The sequence below is a fragment of the Lepus europaeus genome, chromosome 11 (genome assembly GCF_033115175.1).
Source record: "Lepus europaeus isolate LE1 chromosome 11, mLepTim1.pri, whole genome shotgun sequence".
NCBI classification, from domain to species: domain Eukaryota; kingdom Metazoa; phylum Chordata; class Mammalia; order Lagomorpha; family Leporidae; genus Lepus; species Lepus europaeus.
The window spans coordinates 105,809,194-105,829,144 of NC_084837.1; the positions used below are offsets into that span (position 1 = coordinate 105,809,194).

General features: G+C 52.4%; 1 protein-coding gene across 1 annotated transcript in view; it reads left to right on the top strand.

Moving 5' to 3' along the window:
- Positions 1 to 6,150: 6,150 nt before the first annotated feature.
- Positions 6,151 to 19,951, top strand: part of PDE8A (phosphodiesterase 8A) — a 141,734-nt gene continuing 127,933 nt past the window's right edge. The window contains exon 1 of the mRNA XM_062206303.1: positions 6,151 to 6,400. Coding sequence (XP_062062287.1) covers positions 6,185 to 6,400 — 216 coding nt within the window. The 5' untranslated portion in view covers positions 6,151 to 6,184. The remainder of the gene's footprint in view (positions 6,401 to 19,951) is intronic.

The following is a 19,951-nucleotide window of genomic DNA, read 5'->3' on the forward strand; positions in this document are numbered from 1 at the left end:
GAGCTGATGCAAGAGAAGACGGTGGTTTCCCAGGGGGAGATCGGGTACAGTCATAAGAAGGGTGAGTGAGTGCCGGGCATGAGAAACAGCCGTCCACTCAAGTCTCAGCTCGGGGAGGCCTTCTTGTTGCTCACTGTCCCCCTTGTCCAAGATGAAGTCATTTCCTGCTGTGATGCACACTCAGAGCTTCCTGTTGTCACAGCGCTCGCCAGTTCATAATTATACTCCTGTGCAGTCCAGGGCTGCTGCCTTCCACGCTAGCCATGAGCTCCAGGAAGGCTGAGGCTGTGTGGTCATGGTCATATCTGCAGAGGTCCAGCCTGGTGCCCACTTGGGGTACTCAGTGAAACATCCGTACATGAAGGGACCCTGGTCGTCACGAGGACCAGCCTGTTTGTTTTCCAACTGCACTGCCACCTAGATGAGGATTGTTCCCTCCCCCAACAAGCAGGTTTGGGGGGCACTTACCCAGGACATGCCTCCCTGGGGAAGAGAATGACAGTTTTTTTTCCGCGAGACCTACTAGGCCTGAGTCCCAGAACATGGGACGGGTGATGGCGGCCAGCAGAGGGGCCCTGATGAGTCAGGAGAGAAGCCAGGGGGAAAGGAGGGTTACGTTGGATTAAGAGCTTTACAAAGAGTGATTCACGATCGTTGTGGCTGACATTTAAGAAGCCCCAAATACTTGTGGTAACCAGCCTACTGCTTTGCATTTTGCCTCCCATTTATCCCTGGATGAAGCCGCTCTCGGCTGCCCCAGGGCGAATCGGATTTCACTTTCCACTTCTCAAGCCTCAGTGATGCTTGGCTCCTCAGTTTCCTGTATTTAACTTATTATTGCCAGCGCTTATTTTCACAGAAACCCTTGCACGGTGTAGACGCACGAGCTTTGCAGACAGGCTGGCTTCTGCCATCTGCTGTGTGGCTGAGGACAAATGACTTAACTTCTCTGAGTTTCCACGTTCTCGTCGGTCCATAATGTCAACCTCACAGGGCTTTTGGGAGATTTCCGAGTCGTGTGAGCTCTGGGTTCAGCCTAAGCTATGGCGGGAGGGAGGAAGGTGAGTGTCTTGAGTAAGGGAAGAGAAGGGGGCAACTAGTAGGGCTTCCTAGTGTGTCTGTCCTGCCCCGGTGTGGGCGCGAGTCTGAGTCCCCAGGAGCAAATCCGTGGGGAGCTGGAAGAGTGCCTTGCCCAGATACAGGTGCTGTGACACCAGGGCACAGTGTGGCTTTGGGGCATCAGGGATGGCGTGGAATGCCATGTGTGTGACTGGTTTTCCCAGGTTGGGGATGGGTTCCCGAGTGCTGGACTTCCAGTGTTAAAACAGGAGGGTCTCAGGCAGACCAAGGCACAGTTGGTCACATGCTAAGTGTGCTGCCCCACTCCCCTGCTTGTGCCTGGACCCCATAGGAGCTCTAGCACCTCCAGTGACACAGCAGCGGGCACCAGAGCAGGTATAATGATGAGGGTGACCACACTACCTCTCCCCAGACTCTTCTAGAAGCCACTGGGTAAAACGTTGCAGGGAACTGGAGGCCTGAATTAATAGATGGGGTGATGGCCACCACAAGGAGGTACAGGTGGAGGGCCCTGGACGCCCAAAGCCATGGTTTCATTCTCAGAAACCCTCAAAAGTGTATGTGCCGAGACCACCTTGCTCTTCCTAGATTTGGGTGAATGAACCCCCAACTCCTAAGTACAAACCTTTGCTAGATGGAGTTGAGATTCTGACATTTACAGTCCAATATAGCAACGCTAAGAATCTAGGAGTGGGCATTTGGTTTAGTGGTTAAGACACGGGATGCCTGTATCCTGTACCTGGTTTGAGTCCCGGCTGCACATCCAATTCCAGCTTCCTGCTTCTGTGCACCCTGGGAGGCGGCAAGTCATGGCTCAAGGTGATGGTCTCTCAGTGGGAGACCTGGACCAAGTTCCCAGCTCCTGGCTTCAGCCTTGGCCCGGCTCTGGATGGTGTGGGCATTTGGGTAGCGAACCAGTGTAGGGAGCTGTCTGCCTCTCTCATAAATAAATAAAATTTAAAAAGAATCTAAGACTTCATGTGGTTGACAGGGAGAAGACTGGATTCCCTGCCCAGCGGGAAAGGGAAATGGAGCCAAGGAGCAGCCCTCTGGGGCCAGCACTAGGGACACAGCCCTGAGTCCGAGACAGTGACAGTTAGCAAGGCCACCTGAGGAAGGCGGTCCACGATGAGCTGTCCATCCAGGCTTCAAGCGAACTGCCCTCCAGGGCCGGGGGGCGGGGGTCTGGAACCAGACAGAGGAGGGGATACGCAGGTGCACAACCGAGTTTCAGGGTCCTCCAGAGTCACCCACCGCTCTGGCCTCCAGGGGGTGCAGCTCCCTCCTTCCAGCTCTGTGCCCTCGAGTGGTCAGCCAGTCCCCTGTCTTAACCGAGGAAAGCTGGAACATTCTAACACACTTTATAAAGGTTTGGGAGTACCCAGGGACATAAGCAGAGGGAGGCCTGTGAATCCGGGGGAGACCAAGAGGGGCCTTGCCTGGGAGACCGAGAATTCTGGGGGGCAGAGAATTCTCCTGTCCATTCTCAGTTTCAGCTCCTGCCTCCCAGAGTCGAAGGATGAGCAAGTCTGCTTTGAGCAGTGCACAAAGTTAACACTCAAGGGCCGGCGCCGTGGCTTAACAGGCTAATCCTCCGCCTTGCGGCGCCGGCACACCGGGTTCTAGTCCTGGTCGGGGCGCCGGATTCTATCCCGGTTGCCCCTCTTCCAGGCCAGCTCTCTGCTATGGCCCGGGAAGGCAGTGGAGGATGGCCCAAGTGCTTGGGCCCTGCACCTGCATGGTAGACCGGGAGAGGCACCTGGCTCCTGGCTTCGGATCAGCGAGATGCGCCGGCCGCAGCGGCCATTGGAGGGTGAACCAACGGCAAAAAGGAAGACCTTTCTCTCTGTCTCTCTCTCTCACTATCCACTCTGCCTGTCAAAAAAAAAAAAAAAAAAATTAACACTCAAGGATGCTCCCTGCAGCTTTGTAGGTGATATAGCAGTGTGCGTGTGTGTGTGTGTGTGTGTAACGGGTTATTACAGGTCGGGGAGCACACTGTCCAAACTGTTCACAACAGTTACCTCGACGGAAGGAAGGAAGTGGGGAAGGAAGGTAGCATTTCCTATGCCCCCTGCGCACTTCATGCACTTTTGCTTAGCTTTAATTTTTTTTTTTTACTCTTTTCTCAGCCGTGCATAATTTGCAAACAATGACAGTCATTTAAAAAACATCGATGTTGAAAGAACCTGATGAAGTTGAGCACCAACGATGGGAAGGCTGTGTGGATAGACTCTCGGGGTAATTTCATTTCCTCCGCTGGTTTTCAGCGCTTGGGAGAGGGGAGGGAGTGGCGGGTGGGAGGGGAAGGACTGGAGGAAGGTGATAATGAATGGACCCCGGAGACAGCAGCAAGCCTGGGTGCTGGGCTCAGTAGTTATTCTATTCGAGGCACGCGGCATCCGGTAGCCCGTTTAATCTCTGTAAGGTGGCATCATTAATCCTAGACTTACAGCCCAGGAAAGCAGCTCCGAGAGATAAAGCCGGAGCTCGCGAGCCCAGGAGAGGGCAGGGCTGGGGTTCAGACCCCGGGGCGGGGCGGGGCGGGGCGGGAGCTGTCCCCTTCGGGCAGCGGCCCCTGGCCCCATTCAGTGGAGGAAGGGGAGGGGGAGGCCTGGCGTGCTGGAGCTGGTCCCTGAATGGCAGACCCCAGGCTGCAGAGGGAAGTGCAGCCGCGGCGGGAGAGAGCCGTGTGCGCCGGCCTTGGGAGCCGCTAACTAACGTCCGAGTGCGACCTGAGCACGGTCGCCCCCTGGGAATCGACTGACCCGCCATCCACAAAGCAGTGGCGCCCCTCGGGGCCTGGGTCCGTCGGTGTGTGTACCCTTTCCCAGCGCCACTGGCCTCAAGTCCGGGGCCTGGATGGAGGCAAAGAACCGAATCAGACAAGCAAAGGGTCTGACCCTGGCGAGGCCAGCGAGGTGGGGGCGGGGCACAAGCCGCTGTGCGTCCCAGCAGAGTCCCCTGCCCCTCCCTCCTCGGAGAGGTTCAAGGATTTCCCAGGGACGGCCAGGTCCGGCCTGTGAGGGCGGAACCAGGGGCTTGGAGCAGCCCGGAGCCAGGGAGGGAAGTGGCCAGATCAGCTCCCAGGTGGCCAAGCCTGCCTGGCCGGGCGCCCTTGTAGGCTCCCTGCACACTCCGGTGGTTCAATGCACGTTCTTCCCGAAAGCCTATTTAAACAGAGACCCAGAATTGGCCCCCAAAACTGCCTTCTAAAATTGTGGATCACAGCGCACTCTCCAAGCTTAGGTGGAATAGCGGGTGATGGCCAATCTCTCCCTGTGTTTTTCAGGTTCTCTTCATCCAGCCGGGTGTATTTTTTTTTATAGGGCAGGGAGACATAAATATTATTGCTTAATGTGCTTGAACTTGACAACGGAGCCACGTGCCTTGGCTCCGGCCAGTTGGGCCAGTAAAGAGAGCGCCTCGCGCACGGAGGCCCAGCTTCCCGGCTCCGCTGCCGTTAGGGAGCCTCCCCGGGCCCAACTCCGTCCCGAAGACCGCGGCTGCAAGGTCCAGGGGCAGCCTCAGGGTCCGGGGTCCCCCAGCCTGTGCAGCGGCTCCAGCGCGGGAGCCGGGGCTCCAATCCAGAGCCCGCCGCCGGGTCTTTACAGCAGCCGGGCCGAGGCGCGAGCGGCGGCTGCTCAGGGTCGCTCCGGGGCCGCGCAGGGAAAGGTGTGGACGGCTGGAGAGGAAAGGCGAGGGGCCGGCTGCTCCGCGCTCCGCCGGCTTCCGCGGCCGGGGGCGCCCGGGGTGCAGGAGGGCAGGCAGGGGCTGGGGGTAGCTCGCTGAGGGGCAACCCGGGGCGCTGCCCTGCGGCTGACTGGGAGAGGCCAGGCGACTCGGCCGAGGCGCACAGCGGGCTGGTGGCCACGCCTGCGGTCCTGGGAGGCCGCAGCCCTGCACTGCGTGCGCCCCTCGCTCCCGGACTGCTCCTGCAAGCAAAGCCCCGTGGCGGCTCGGAGGGGTCTTAGTGTTCGGCGGAGAGCAGGACCGCCTCCCCGCCCGCGGCTCCTCCGCACCGAAGCCGCCCAAGGCGCAGCTGAGTGCATCTGGCCGGCGGCCGCAGGCGGGCACGCCCAGGTCCGACCCCCTGGGACCCGGCGTGCAGCGCCTCCGTCCGCTTCTCAGCCCCCGACCCGTGTCCTCCGCAGCTCTAGGCCGTGACCCAGTGCCCGGAGGTCACGGAGCTGCTACGCTACGGAGCCGTATGCGAACGTAGCGGTCTAGGGGGCCCCCGAGGAGCAGCCCGGGTGTCCCTGGGCAGGTCCTGTCCATCCCGAGGCGAGCGCCGCGGAGCCTGCCCCGGGACCGCAGTCGCGCATGCGCAGTCGCGGGCGGCGCCCGGGGAGGCGGCGGGCGCCCCAGCTGCTTTGCATTGACGCCAGCAGCCGCTGGAGGTCACCGCTGGGGGCTGGGCGCGGCGCGCTGGCGGCAAGACGCGGCCCGGAGCGCAGGCGGCGGAGCCGGAGCCGCGCCGGCCGCAACTCGCGGGTGCGCGCTGCTGCGCTTCTCGACGGCGCGGCCCCAGGCCCGGCTGCAGCCCGGGTGCTCCCCTGCGGGCCTCGCCGGGCGCCGTGCGGCCGACCCCCGACTCTCCGCCGCGGCCGGCGGCAGCGTGCAGGCTAGCGTTCGCCGACCGCGGGGCGCCTGGCCGCGGGGCGGCGGCCCACGGGCGGAGCCGGAGCCCCGGGCGGCGGCGGCGGCGCGGGCACTCGGGGGGCTCCCTTCCCGGGGTGGGGGTCGCGCCGCGCGAGGACTCGGGCTGGCCGAGCGCACAGCTCCCCTCCCCCGACCCTGCCCGGAAGCGCGGCGCGACCGAGGCGAGCGCGGCGATGTGAGGGAGGCGGCCGGCGGCTCGCGCCTCAGGAAGGGCATGTTCGGAGGGGCGGCCGCGGCGCGCCGCCCGCCCCAGCGCCCCCTCCCCGCCGCCGCGCCCGCACCGCGATAAAAGGGGCGGCCGCGCTTCCTGACGCGAGACCCGCGCCGCCGCCCGCCCAGGCGGCGATGACACGGCGCCCGCGGCCGTCCCGAGGCGCCGGGCGGGCCGTTTGCTGACCGGATCGCGGCTGCCCGCCAGCGTGTCCGCCGCGCCGCCGCCAGCATGGGCTGCGCCCCGAGCATCCACATTTCCGAGGAGCGGGCGGTGTACCCCGGCGGCAAGGAGGCCGAGGGCGCGCCGGGCCCCGCGGCGGCGGCGGCGGCGCCCCCGTTGTCCGGCGAGCCGCGCCTCCCACAGGCCCCGAAGACGGCCGTCCTGCCCCGGGCCCGCGACAGCAGCCTCGTGGAGTCCGAGCCTCGCGACGGCAGCGGCAAGCAGGTAGAGGGGCCGCTGGGGGCTCCCTGTCCGCGGCCACAGTCGGGCCGGCCGGGCGGCCGCTTCCCCTCGGGGGACCGGGGGGTGGGTCCCCCTCCGGGCCGCGGTGCCCTCTCGCCCCGGGCTCTGGTGGACAGCAGGCGCCCGTCGGGGCCTGGGCAGCGCTCGGGGGACGCTGACTCGAGGACCCCGATTCGGACGCGGTCCGTTCCTTAGACGGACCCGACCCCTGGAGCGGCAAGGCCGGCCGTGAACTTGACCGAGACGAGGCGCTCGGGTCGGTTCCCTCTCCGAAAGCTGGTGTTACTGGGGTGCGGGGGTGGGGGGGTGTCCGGGATATTCTGGCGCGCCCCTGAACCGTTCAGCCAATGTGGACTTTGTGCCAGTAGTAGGCAGCGAAGGGCGACCGGCCCCGTGAAGGGGACTGGACCCTCCTGTCCTGTTCTGTTTTCCCTCTGTCGGCTTTGCACACGCACTTTTCCATTTTCTTTGGGGCTATTAAAATGTAATCTGGACCCACATCAGCTTTGCTTCATTGCACATGTATTTGAGGTTCACGTTTAGTAGCATACGTGTTGTATTTAAAGCATATGTAATTAGAAAATACTATCCCGAACCCGCTTTTTGAAGCATTCAGCAGAACAAAGTTAATCTTTTATTAAGCAGTCTTACTGGGACATTTTGTGACTTTTTGGGGGGGGGGGTTAAAAAAATTGCGTGTCTTCTCCAGCGCTTGTTGCCTTGGCTTGTGTCTTGCCAAAGTTTCTGGGCTTGGTTTTTGTTACGGTTTCCTAAAGGAAAGAGAAAAATAGGGGAAATTATTCATTAAGGCACACGCAGCAGAGGCTTTGCAGTTGTCTGATTTGAAATCTAGGGCTGGCACTCGAGCAGTGTTTTACGTTTTATCAAACTAGTTACAGGAAAAAAAAATCTGGCTGGCTGCGGTGGTTGAATATCATCTTTGTCATCACAACCAGTTTTTGAGTCATTTGCAAAAATGTTCTTGCTGAGTGAGGCTTGCTAAATCTCATTTGATGGATATAATGTGATCTACTTTCCATCTTAAATTTTTAGCAGTCCTCATGCTACTTTTCTAAATGAAAAGGAAACATCCTTTTCAGTAACTAAAACGCCCTAACTGAAAATTCCACTCTGTTCTGATTACCAGAGGCTGAAATCTTTCTCCTGTAGATTCTTTGAAGAAACCTATGATGGTTTGGACTATTAACTTACACTGCTTTTAATGTCAGGGGCTTAATAAGCCTATCTAAGTGGCTTGCAAAGAAAAAGAGCATGGTACAGGTAAAGTTGACTCTGGAAACTTCAGTAGTGTTCATGCTTTTGACGCAAATCTAACATTGGTTACTGTGGCACAGTGGGTAAAGCCGCCGTCTGCAGCGCCAGCATCCCATATAGGCGCTGGTTCGAGTCCCAGCTGCTCCACTTCTGATCCAGCTCTCTGCTATGTCCTGGGAAAGCAGTAGAAGATGGCCCAAGTCCTTGGGCCCCTGCACCCACGTGGGAGACCCGGAAGAAGCTCCTGGCTTTGGATCTGAGCAGGAGCTGTTGCAACCAATTGGGAAGTGAACCATTGGATGGAAGACCTCTTTCTCTCTGCCTCTCCTTCTCTCTCTGTGTAACTCTTTCAAATAAATAAATAACTCTTTAAAATAATAATATTAAACTTTTCAGCTAACCTAGTAGTCCTTTCAGTAAGAGGCCTTTGTGTCTTCCAGGCTTTTTTGTGGCGGGCTGAGTGTCCTTAGGTTTGCCTACACATCTGGTAAGCCTCTCCAGTATAGCATTCATCCTTGCAGTGCCTGCTCCAGTGGCATGCATGTGGCAGGTGCTAAAGAAATGCGTGTTGAGTTGATTTTTTATTAACTGAATGATGAAACTTTTTCAGTAACTAGAATTTGATTCCTCGAAGCCTCAAATATGGGCTTTAAAAGATGTTAGAATTTTTTTTTTAAGATTTATTTATTTGAAAGAGTCACACAGAGAGAAGGAGAGGCAGAGAGAGAGAGAGGGAGGGAGGGAGGGAGGGAGAGGGGTCTTCCATCCGCTGGTTGACTCCCCAGATGGCCGCAACAGCTGGAGTTGCGCCAATCTGAAGCCAGAAGCCTCCTCTGGGTCTCCCATGTGGATTCAGGGGCCCAAGGATTTGGGCCATCTTCTACTACTTTCGCAGGCCTTAGCAGAGAGCTGGATAGGAAGTGGAGCAGCCGGGTCTCGCAGCGGTGCCCATATGGGATGCCGGCTCTGCAGGCGGAGGCTTTACCCACTGTACCACTGTGCCTGCCCCAAGATGTTAGAATTTTTAGAGAAGTGGTCGGATTATAAATCACAGTACCACAACTACAGACATAATAGTCCTGTACTTATTCATGAACAGGATGTGTTGATAGCATGCCTCAGTTATAGATATTTGTATTTAGCCATATCAGGTAATAGAGCAGAGGTAAATTTGTTGTTTTTTTTTACTCAACATTTTTTTCTTGAAGGGAATAAGCCTTTAAAATTACTGTGAAATATATTCTGGAAATTCAGAAATACATGTTGGAGAGGAAGATAAACTTTAACAATTTAGCAAAGCCAAATTATATGACTCATTTGAATTTTTTTATATTAGTAACTTAAGATCTAATTTTAGTTCATTAAAAATTTCTTCTTCAAACCATAATAAGTCATCCTACCTTTGAATTTCAACAAGAAATTAATTGATGGGGAGAAGTTTTTATATTTCCATAGCATTTAGTAAATACCAGTTCATCAGAGGTGGGCGATTGATCATTAATTGCGTTTCAGATAAAGTGGTGTGTTCCACGAGGCAGTTTGCAGACTGTTAATGGAAGTATTACGTGAGAAAAGGATTCTGTGGTCAAATAAGTTTAGGAAATACCGGCCCAGACTAAGTTCAGCAGAGTTCTTTCCTGCACGACTGTTAGAACTTCACTTCTTAAAATACACCGAATCACTACTTGGTGTTTACAGCGTGTAGCATTTCCCAAACTTGTTTAAGCGGCCCTTTTCGTGCGGTGTGTCCTTGGGCGGGCCACACGTTAAAAGGCCTGATTCCTTATGTGAGATACCAATACTCAAAGTACAAGAAATACGTGTAACAGTAAAACTCAATTTGCTTCTTAATGATTCCAAAGGTGCTTCAGGATCTTGTAATACATCAGGCTGGGCTGTCTGTATGAACTTATTTAAGTATTACTAAAAATACGCTCTGGCTGTTTATTCGTTTCAGGAGTTCTAGTGTGTGTGGTTACAGATAATGAATGCTGTGTTAAGTTCAGAACACTTACAGTTTTGTTTATTTTTAATCAGTGTGAGCTTTAACTGTAACATTTCAGTATTTTCTTGTCGGCCTTTGGATTTACCCAGTTTCCCTTTTCCTCAGCTAGGACTGGAGTTGCCCTTGAAAGATGTGCTTGCGGGGGAGGGGTGTTAGAGGACACCCTGTGCCCCCACCCCTCCCTGTTTGCACATAGCCATGATCCTGCTTGATTGACGCCCCCCCACCCCGACCCCGCCCAGTCACCAGGTCTCCAGCCAACTCTGTGAGGGGGCAGTCACGCCAGCTTGCTGCTGACCCACCAGGCCTGGCGCACAGTAGGCCTTTCGTAAACGTTTGTTGAGCCAGGCTGTAGAAGTGGAGAACCCGCCCAGCCCATATAAAGGGGTGGGACCCGGTTTTAAGCAGCGGAGGCTGTGAAGTTTGGTTTTATGGGAATCTCTGGTTATTGCTCTTTAGAGCATTGAACTGGGAAATGATCAGTTCCCACCCTGTCGAGCAGTGTGGATTTCTCTATAAAGATTTAAGGATTAGAGTGGCCGGATGGGGAGTATATACCAGGTGACAGGTAACAGCGGCCGCACCCCGGCCTCTCCGCACGTGTGGCTGCCGGCAGCGCTCACGGAAAACCCTCAGACACCCTCCAGCTGCTTTCTGTTCCTCCCCACTTCTGCCCTGCTCTTTTCTTCCTGTTTTTTTTTTTTTTTCTCTTGTTTTTCATTTCCTTCTCTCCCTCTTGCCAGTCTTCTCCTTGCTTTGTCCTGCCAGCCCACCTTCCCCCACAAAACTGCCCAAGCTGGCCCGCCTTGTCAGCTGAAAAGTTGGTAGTGTTCTGGCGCCTGAGCTTCGCAGTTGCATCTGTTGCCTACCTCTAAGTTACACAGTGGGTTAGTCAGATTTGTATATTTGCGTAAACTAAAGCAGTTTTCTGTGTGACTTGGCTTTTTTTTTTTTCCCCTCCACTAGGGGTCTTTGACCTTTGTAGCTTAAATGGAGTTAGTAAAGTTTCTCTGAAAGCATAGTTGAGAAAATGAGACCTAACTTTGTGCCCTCATAATAAGTGGCTGTCCTTAATCTCTGGCACTGGGGTTGGTGAGTTCCCTCATTGTGGTGGCTTATGCCATTTGATATATGGATTTTTACTGTCTTAACCAGGCCTAGTCATATAAAGATATTTCTTTTTACAATTTCTTGTTTTCCTATCATATAGATATTTTGCATTTATTTGTATTATATATGTTTTTGAATGCTTACTGTCACTATGCTATGACTTTTAAGTTTGATTCTATTTTTAAAAAATATTTATTTCTTAAGGAGAGAGCGAGCGTGAGCCAGTGAGAGAGAGGTAGAGATCTCCCATCTGCTAGTTCACTGCCCAAATGCCCACCAGAGCTGGGACGGGCCAGGCTGAGCCAGGAGGTGGGAACTCCATCCAGGTCTCCCAGCTGGGTGGCAGGGACTCAAATCCTGAGCTGCCTCCCAAGGTGCGCCGGAATCAGGAGCATAGCCAGCACTCAGATCCTGGCACTCGACATGGGATGCAGATGTCTGGGGCAAACAGGTGCCTCCTGAGTGTGATTTTTTTTTTTTTTTAAAGATTTGTTTTATTTATTTGAAAGGCAGAGTTAGAGAGAGAGAAGGAGAGACAGATCTTCCATCCACTGATTCACTCTCCAAATGGCCACAACAGCTGGAGCTGGGCCAGACCAAAACCAGGAGCCAGGACCTTCATCTGGCTCTCCCACATGAGTGCAGGGGCCCAAGGGTTTGCTTTCCCAGGCGTATTAGCAGGGAGCTGGATCAGAGTGGAGCAGCCAGGACTCTATCTGGTGCCGGCATCTTAGGTGTAGCTTTGTAGAATGCTGGCATCTTAGGTGTAGCTTTGCCTGCTACACCACAGCGCCGGCCCCCTGAGTTAGAACCAGGGAAAAAGAGGTCTTCCATCCTCTGGTTCACTCCCTAAATGACCACAACAGCCAGAGCTGAGCTGATCCATAGCCAGGAGCTTCTTCCAGATCTCCCACGTGGGTGCAGGGGCCCAAGGACTTAGGCCATCTTGTACTGCTGTCCCAGGCCATAGCAGAGAGCTGGATCGGAAGTGGAGCAGCCAGGACTTGAACCAGCACCCATATGGTATGCTGGCCTGGGGCTTTAACCCACTGCGCCATACCGGCCCCTGTGATTCTTGAGATAGACATTATGGTACAATTCTGTCAGCCCAGACCTGCCCCCAGGCCAGCCTTGACCCTGTCTTTGCTGAAGCAAGGGTTGTGATAGTGGCCCTTTGAAGTGCTGTGACACTGGTTTTTCCTGGGCTGTCTTGCCCACTTGTATGGAGTCTTAAAAAGGGGAAGGTTTGTGATGTGAGGCCACAGGGCAAGGCAGACATCTCAGAGTAATGTAAAATGCCTTGAAGGACAGATAGTTTTGAAAATTAAAACACACAAAAATATCAAAGAGCAGAGGAAGGAGTGTCTTAGCACATGAGTAAGCCCTCTGTCTTGCCCAAGGTCAGTGGCTCGGCCTGGTTTCTCAGTGCGGGGAGGCGGCAGCAGGCGCTGGACTCTGAGGTTCTCGGAGTGTGGATCGTTGGTGTGAGTAATGCCCGGCGTTTCTTCCAAGTGCTGTGCTAGGTGGTCTCACCCTGGCAACCCTGCGGGGAGCTCTGTCCTCTCACTTTTGCAAGCACTTCTCCCTGGCCGTGGTTGAGCCGGGATTCAAACCCACGCTCCTGGATCTCCTTCCCTGGGTCGCTGTGCTTGGTGAACGGCCTGGCCCTTCCCTTCCGTCTGCTCTGGTCTTCTGCTAGGCTACACTTGTCTCAAGTTACCTGGCCTGGCAGCTGGTGTCCTGAGTCTGGTGATCAGGATTTTGCTGGCTCTTGGCTGAGGAAGTTGGTGAGAACCCTACCTCAGGTCCCTGTGTGTGTGGAAATTCCAGGCGCCCTCAGCCCTTCTGCAGTTTGGATGTCCCCCACAGGCCCGTGTATCTGGGGGCTTGGCCTCCAAGTCTTACGTTAGTGATTAATGCATTACGGTTAATGGTTAATGGATGAAAGGTGGAGAAGGGATCTAAGTGTGGCCTCTAGGCGGTGGGCCCAGTGGGAGGTCTCTGGGTCCCTGGGAGGTTGGCCTTGTGAGAGAGTGGGTTGTTGGAGCTGTTTGGCCCAGCTGTTCTCTCTGGCCTGGCTGGCCCTGTGATGCTCCCTCTGGGTGTGTTCCGCCCTCTGCAGATGCCAGACTGCTGGCACTGCCTGGGCTTGGACTGTTTGTGAGCTGCGAAAGAGGTAAACCTTCTTCTTTCCCAAGTGGCGCCTTTCAGGTATTTTCATTGTAGTAGCAAAGGTCTGACACCAGCCCTGACCCACTTACCCTTATCTTCAGTCTGTGCTCTCTGCAGTCAGTTGGCAGGACATCTCTGGGTTTGGGCGACGGGGCAGGGGTGGGGGGATCTCCTTCCTACCTACTTCCGCCGTAGCTCAGGCTGCACAGCCTGCCTTAGCCAAGGTCTCCTGGGACCTCATCCTTTCTGTAGACCTGTGCCAGGAGTGTGGACCTGCCCAGAGTTACTGAAGGCCCAGCTGGAGCTTCCCAGAGCACCTGGCTGGGCTGCTCCTGGGACCGCCCCTCCCACTGTAGCCCTTGTGGGCTTAGGATGTCTTTTGCTGGTTTATAGACTGCCTGAGGGCAAGGACTGTGTCCTAGTTTCCTTACAGTTCCCAAAGTGCTTGGCACACTCCGTAAATATTTGGATAAATACTCAATCTCTAAGGCTTTCATTCACCTTTCTGGGTCTATCTCACCTTGTTTAAACTTAACAAAAATTGTTAGGGTGTGTTGTATGTGTTTTAACAAAAAGTCAAAATACCCTTAAGCCTATGATTAATCTGTAGGGTGAGTAGTAGAGTTTTTGCCTCCATGTTAGGGTTGAGCAATATTCCTGGGGTCCCCTCCTCCTGTTCTGCTTTGCTTGGTTAGGAAGAGTGGTGGAATATGACGTGGGGGAGCTGTTTTGACAAGTTTTGGATTGCAGTCTTTTAGCTACAGGTATTGTGTAGTTAGCCCTTTCACACACACAGGAAGGATGTGTCACATGTCCCCCCGGCTTTGAGGAAAGACTCGGAGGACTTGGGATCGGAGAACTTGCCAGTGATTTTATTTTGTGTGTGTTGGAAATACACCTTAGGTCCGTGGGATTTGTCCCCTTTCACTGTCTGTGTGTCTCTTGTGTGTCCTACCAGCAAGTGAAGTAGAGCAGCCGCTTCTGCTGCCCTCAGGCCGCTGAGAGGTCCCTCCGTGGGGCTGACAGCTTGACACATCAGCAGTTCCCGTGTTGTCTTCCAGCGTTTGGAGTCGCTGGTGGCTCCGTCGTGAGGTGCTGCTGCAAGAAAGCAGAGGAGGAGCCAGGAGACACGCGTTTTAGGTCCAGCTCTCCACCAGGCACTGGCTGTGTGTTATCTGCCAAGTTCTGACCCTCGGTCTTCCCAAGTACAAATAAAGCTGGAACACCTGGGTTCTGGGATCACTTAAAAAACCTACATGAAAATGTTCTGTAAACTTCAAGGCACTATCACTTGTGAGGACTGGTCATTTTCTTGAAATCATCTTTCCCAAAGGCAGACTTGGCTCAAATATATCTATTTATTAATGCAGATCTCATCTTTTGTAGATTTTTTTGTTTTTGCCTTGCTATTTTATTAAGAAAAATTTATATATGTAGCTGAAGTCAAAGAATTATGGACTTGGATACCTGTATCCATACTTCCCTGTGTTTGCTTGATCGTATGTATCACCCCTTCATCCACCCATCAGTCCATTTTATTTTTGGATGCCTTTCAAAGTAAGTTCCACAAAGTAAGTTCCAGTATACATATCATCTACTAGAATTCAAAATAGTGTACTTTTAGGTAAAATTATGTAGTGAAATATGCAAATCTCACATGTGCCATTCATGAGTTTTGACAGATAGTTATACCTGTGTAACACAAATTAAGATGCAGACTATTTTTTAAAAAATTTATTTATTTATTTATTTGAAAGAATTACACACAGAGAGAAGGAGAGGCAGAGAAAGAGAGGTCTTCCATCTGCTGGTTCACTTCCCAACTGGCTGCATTGGCCAGAGCTGCGCCAATCCAAAGCCAGGAGCTTCTTCCATGTCTCCCACATGGGTACAGGGGCCCAAGGACTTGGGCCATCTTCCATTGCTTTCTCAGGCCATAGCAGAGAATTAGATTGGAAGTGGAGCAGCCAGGACTCGAACCAGTGCCCATATAGGATGCCACCACTGCAGGCAGTGGCTTTACCTGCTACGCCACAGCAACGGCCCCTGATGCAGGTTATTTTTTAAAACAGCTTTTCTTTTTCTTTAAGATTTACTTTAATTATTTGAGTTGCAGAGTTACAGAGGTAAAGACAGAGATATCTTCGATGTATTGGTTTATTCCCCAAATGGCTGCAAGGGCTGGGACTGGGCAAGACAGAAGCCAGGAGCCAGGAGCTTCATCTGGGTCTTCCATGGTGGGTCTTCTTCCGTTGCTCTCCCTGGTGCATTAGCAGGGAGCTGGATAGGAAGTGGAGCAGCTGGGACAGGAACCAGCATCAATGGGATGCTGGTGTCTCAGGTGGTAGCTTAACTCACTATGCCACAATGCCAGCCCCAAGATGCAGACTATTACCATCACCCCCAGAAGGTCCCTGTACTTGAGTCCCACTCCTCCTACCCACTGTCTACCACTGTGATGCTTTTTGTCCGTAATAAATTATTTTTACCTATTCTGGACTTCATAGAGTATAATCTTAGTGTACATTATTAGTTTTTGTACAACTTATTTCATCAAGCATAATGTTTTTTTTTTAAACTTTTTTTTTTTTTTTTTTTTTGACAGGCAGAGTGGACAGTGAGAGAGAGACAGAGAGAAAGGTCTTCCTTTTGCCGTTGGTTCACCCTCCAACGGCCGCCGCGGTAGCGCGCTGTGGCCGACGCACACGCTGTTCCGATGGCAGGAGCCAGGTGCTTCTCCTGGTCTCCCATGGGGTGCAGAGCCCAAACACTTGGGCCATCCTCCACTGCACTCCTTGGCCACAGCAGAGAGCTGGCCTGGAAGAGGGGCAACCGGGACAGGATCGGTGCCCTGACCGGGACTAGAACCCGGTGTGCTGGCGCCGCAAGGCGGAGGATTAGCCTGTTGAGCCACGGCGCCGGCCTCAAGCATAATGTTTTTTGAGATTCATCTATGCTACATGAATCAACAGTTTGTTATTTTTCTTGCTCAGTTAGGTGGTAATCTGTTATATGAACACATCACAATTCACCTATCCATTGTCCTGCTGGTGAATACTAGAATTATTTGTAACTTTTGGCCAGTATGACTAAAGCTCCTGTGTAGTATACATTATTTTGTGGATGTGTGCTTTCATTTCTCCTGGGTAAATACCAAGAAGAGAAACTGCTGGGTCATAGGCTAAGTGTACAAGTATGATTAGCTTTTTCAGGGACAGCTTGACCCGTTCCCCAAATGCAGTATTAAACGCAGGCCAGAAGTGTGTAATAGAAGTTCAGTTGCTTCACATCCTTGCTGTCATCTGGTGTCATCAAACTTTTACTTTTAGCTATTCTGGTGTGTATGTGGTGGTATCTTACTGTGTTTTTCTTAATTTTATTTATTGATTTTTAAATTTTGGTTTATTTATTTGAAAGGCAGAATTACAGAAAGAGAAGCAGAGACAGAGAGATCTTCCGTCCCTTGTTCATTTTCCAAATGGCCACAACAGCCGAAGCTGGGCCAGTTCAAAGCCAGGAGCTTCCTCTTGGCCCCCCGTGTGGGTGGTAGGGGCCCGAGGACTTGGACCATCTTCTGCTACCCTTCCAGGCACATTAGCAGGGAGCTGGATTAGAAGTGGAGCAGCCAGGACACAAACCAGCACCCTTATAGGATGCCAGTGCTGCAGGTGGTAGCTTTACCTGCTGTGCCATAATGCCAGTCCCGGTCTTTATTTATTTGAAACACACACACACACACACATACACACAGAGATCCCATCTGATGGTTAACTCTCCTTATCAATCCAGGCCTCCCACGTGGGTGGCAGGGACCTGATGACAAGAGCTGTCACCACAGGGCCCACATTAGCAGGAAGTTCAAGGAGCCAGAATTGGGTATCAAACCCAGGTAGCTACCCCAGGGTGGGATGCAGGCGTCTTAACAGCTATGCTAAATGTCCACCCCCTGATTGTAGTTTTGATTTGCATTTCTCAGATGACTAATGATTATGAGTACTTTTTAATGTACTTTTTGATCATTAACCTTTTTATTGAAAGAATTTAAGTATCAGGCCAGTGCTGCGGCTCAATAGGCTAATCCTCCACCTGTGGCGCCGGCACACCAGGTTCTAGTCCCAGTCGGGGCAACGGATTCTGTCCCGGTTGCCCCTCTTCCAGGCCAGCTCTCTGCTATGGCCAGGGAGTGCAGTGGAGGATGGCCCAAGCGCTTGGGCCCTGCACCCCATGGGAGACCAGGAGAAGCATCTGGCTCCCGGGTTAGGATCAGCGCGGTGCGCCGGCCGCAGCGGCCATTGGAGGGTGACCCAATGGCAAAGGAAGACCTTTCTCTCTGTCTCTCTCTCTCACTGTCCACTCTGCCTGTCAACAAAACAAAACAAAACAAAAATTTAAGTATCATCAAGACTTCCGAATATGGAAGGACTATTAAAAATTTTTTAAAACGATTTATTTAGTTTGAAAGAATTACAGAGACAGGGATGGGAGGGGAGACAGAGAGAGAGAGGAGGGAGAGAGAGAGAGGATAGAGAGGAGAGAGAGAGAGAAAGAGAAAAAGAGAAAGAGAGAGAGAATTATCAGTCTTTCATCCACTGGTCACTTCCCAAATGGCTACAAGAGCCAGTGCTGAGCCAGGCCAAAGCCAAGAGCCAGGAGCTTCATCCAGGTTTCCCACATAGGTGGCAGGGGCCCAAACACTTGGGCCATCTTCTGTTGCTTTTCCCAGGCCATTAGCAGAGAGCTGGATTGGAAGTAGAGCAACTGGGATGCAAACTGGTGCCCACGCAGGATGCCAGCATCACAGTGGTGGCTTTACCTGCTGTGCGACAATGCTGGCCCTGGGAAGGACTTTTAAAGCAAGTTACATAAGGCATTTACTATAAAGGACAAGGTTGATAAACTTGACCACATTAAAACAAAGAACTTCTCATCAAAAGATAAGCTATAGACTGGAAGAAGATATTTATAATGCATAATACCCACAAAGAATAATTATCCTCTGTGTGTGTGTGTGTAAATATATAAGAAAGAGCCCAAGGGGTAGCATTGTGGTGCTGTGGGTTAAACCATAGTTTGCAACACCAGCATGCCCTATTGGAGTGCCAGTTCGAGTCCTGGCTGCTCTGCTTCCAATCCAGCTTCCTGCTAATATACCTGAGGAAGCAGGGCATGATAGCTGAAGTACTTGGGTCTCTGTCGCCCTGTAGGAGACCCAGATGGAACTCGTGGCTCCTGGCTTCAACCTGGCCCAGCCCATGCCATTGTGCCCATTTGGGGAATAAACCAGCAGGTGGAATATCTCTCTTAGTCTCTATCTGTTCCTCTTTTAAATATATACATACATAAATAAATCTTTAAGAAAGAAAGAAAAGACAGCCCAGTTGAAAAATGTGCCTAGATGGGGCCAGCGTGTGGCACACTGGGTTAATCCTCTGCCTGCGGTGCCGGCATCCCATATGGGTGCTGGTTCTAGTCCTGGTTGCTCCTCTTCCAGTCCAGCTCTCTGCTGTGGCCTGGGAGGGCAGTGGAGGATGGCCCAAGTGCTTGGGCCCCTGTACCTGCATGAGAGACCAGGAGGAAGCTCCTGGCTCCTGGCTTCGGATCAGCGTAGCTCTGACCGTTGCAGCCATTTGGGGATTGAACCAACGGAAGGAAGACCTTTCTCACTGTCTGTAACTTTACCTCTCAAATAAATAAATAAAATCTTAAAAAAAAATTTGTGTAAAAATGTGCAAAGACTTGGACAGGCACATTACCATAGAGGAAACCAAATGGCTAATCAACTTATGAAAGATGTTCATCCTTATTGGGAGAAATAAATCCCACAATTAAAGAACATTTTATATCTGTCAGAGTGGCAAACATTTAAAAACTGGACAGTGTGGGGCTGGCATTGTGGTGTAGCAGATCAAAACTGGACAGCATTTTCAGGAACTCCTCAACTTTATAGGTAGAAGTACAGATTGGTTCAGCCACTGGATCAAACCATTGTCATTACCAAGTAGAGTTTAACTTGTGACTCTATGACATGAGTTTGCTGAAACTCTTACACATCTCTACTAGAGACATGTACTAGAATGGTCATAGCAGCATTGCTTGTGATAGCAAACTTTCCTATAAACCCAGATGTCTCTCCGTGACATAAAGGATAAACAAGTTGTGATGAGCCCCAAGAAAGGAATACTTTATAGCTGTGAAAAAGGAATAGGTCATAGTTATAGATAACAACCTAGATCAATCTCACAAGCTCAATGTTGAAAGAAGGAGGAAGTTACAGAATTTATGATTCTTTTTATTTAAAGTCTAGTTAAACAATATAGTATATAGGATTATACATATGCATATAAATGTTGAAACTGTAACGAAAACCAAAGAAATAATTAACTATGAAGTTCAGTTAGGCAGAGAAAAAAAATTTTTTAAAGATTTATTTGAAAGCCAGAGTTACACAGAGAGAGGAGATGCAGAGAGAGAGAGAGAGAGAGAGGTCTTCCATCCGATGGTTCACTCCCCAGATGGCCACAATGGCCGGAGCTGTGCGGATCCGAAGCCAGGAGCTTCTTCCGAGTCTCCCACACAGGTACAGGGGCCCCAAGGACTTGGGCCATCTTCTACTGCTTTCCCAGGTCATAGCAGAGAGCTGGATGGGAAGTGAAGCAGCCAGGTCTCGAACCGGCGCCCACATGGATGCCAGCGCTTCAGACCAGGGCATTAACCCACTGTGCCACAGCGCCGGCCCCAGGCAGAGAACATTTATTCTGAGGACCTAAATGGTTGAACTGCAGGTGAATTTGAGCACTTGATGGGGAGGAGATGGGAGGACTGTACCAGGCTCTCCCTTCAGGAAAGCCTTAGTCTTTCTGGAAAGGTGGGGTGGCTCTCTGACCTGGAGTGCCTGTGGTGCCCTGAGGGAGGGTGTGGGTGTTGGATTGCAGGGGACTGAGGAGACCAAGAGGACCTGGATCAATGGAGGA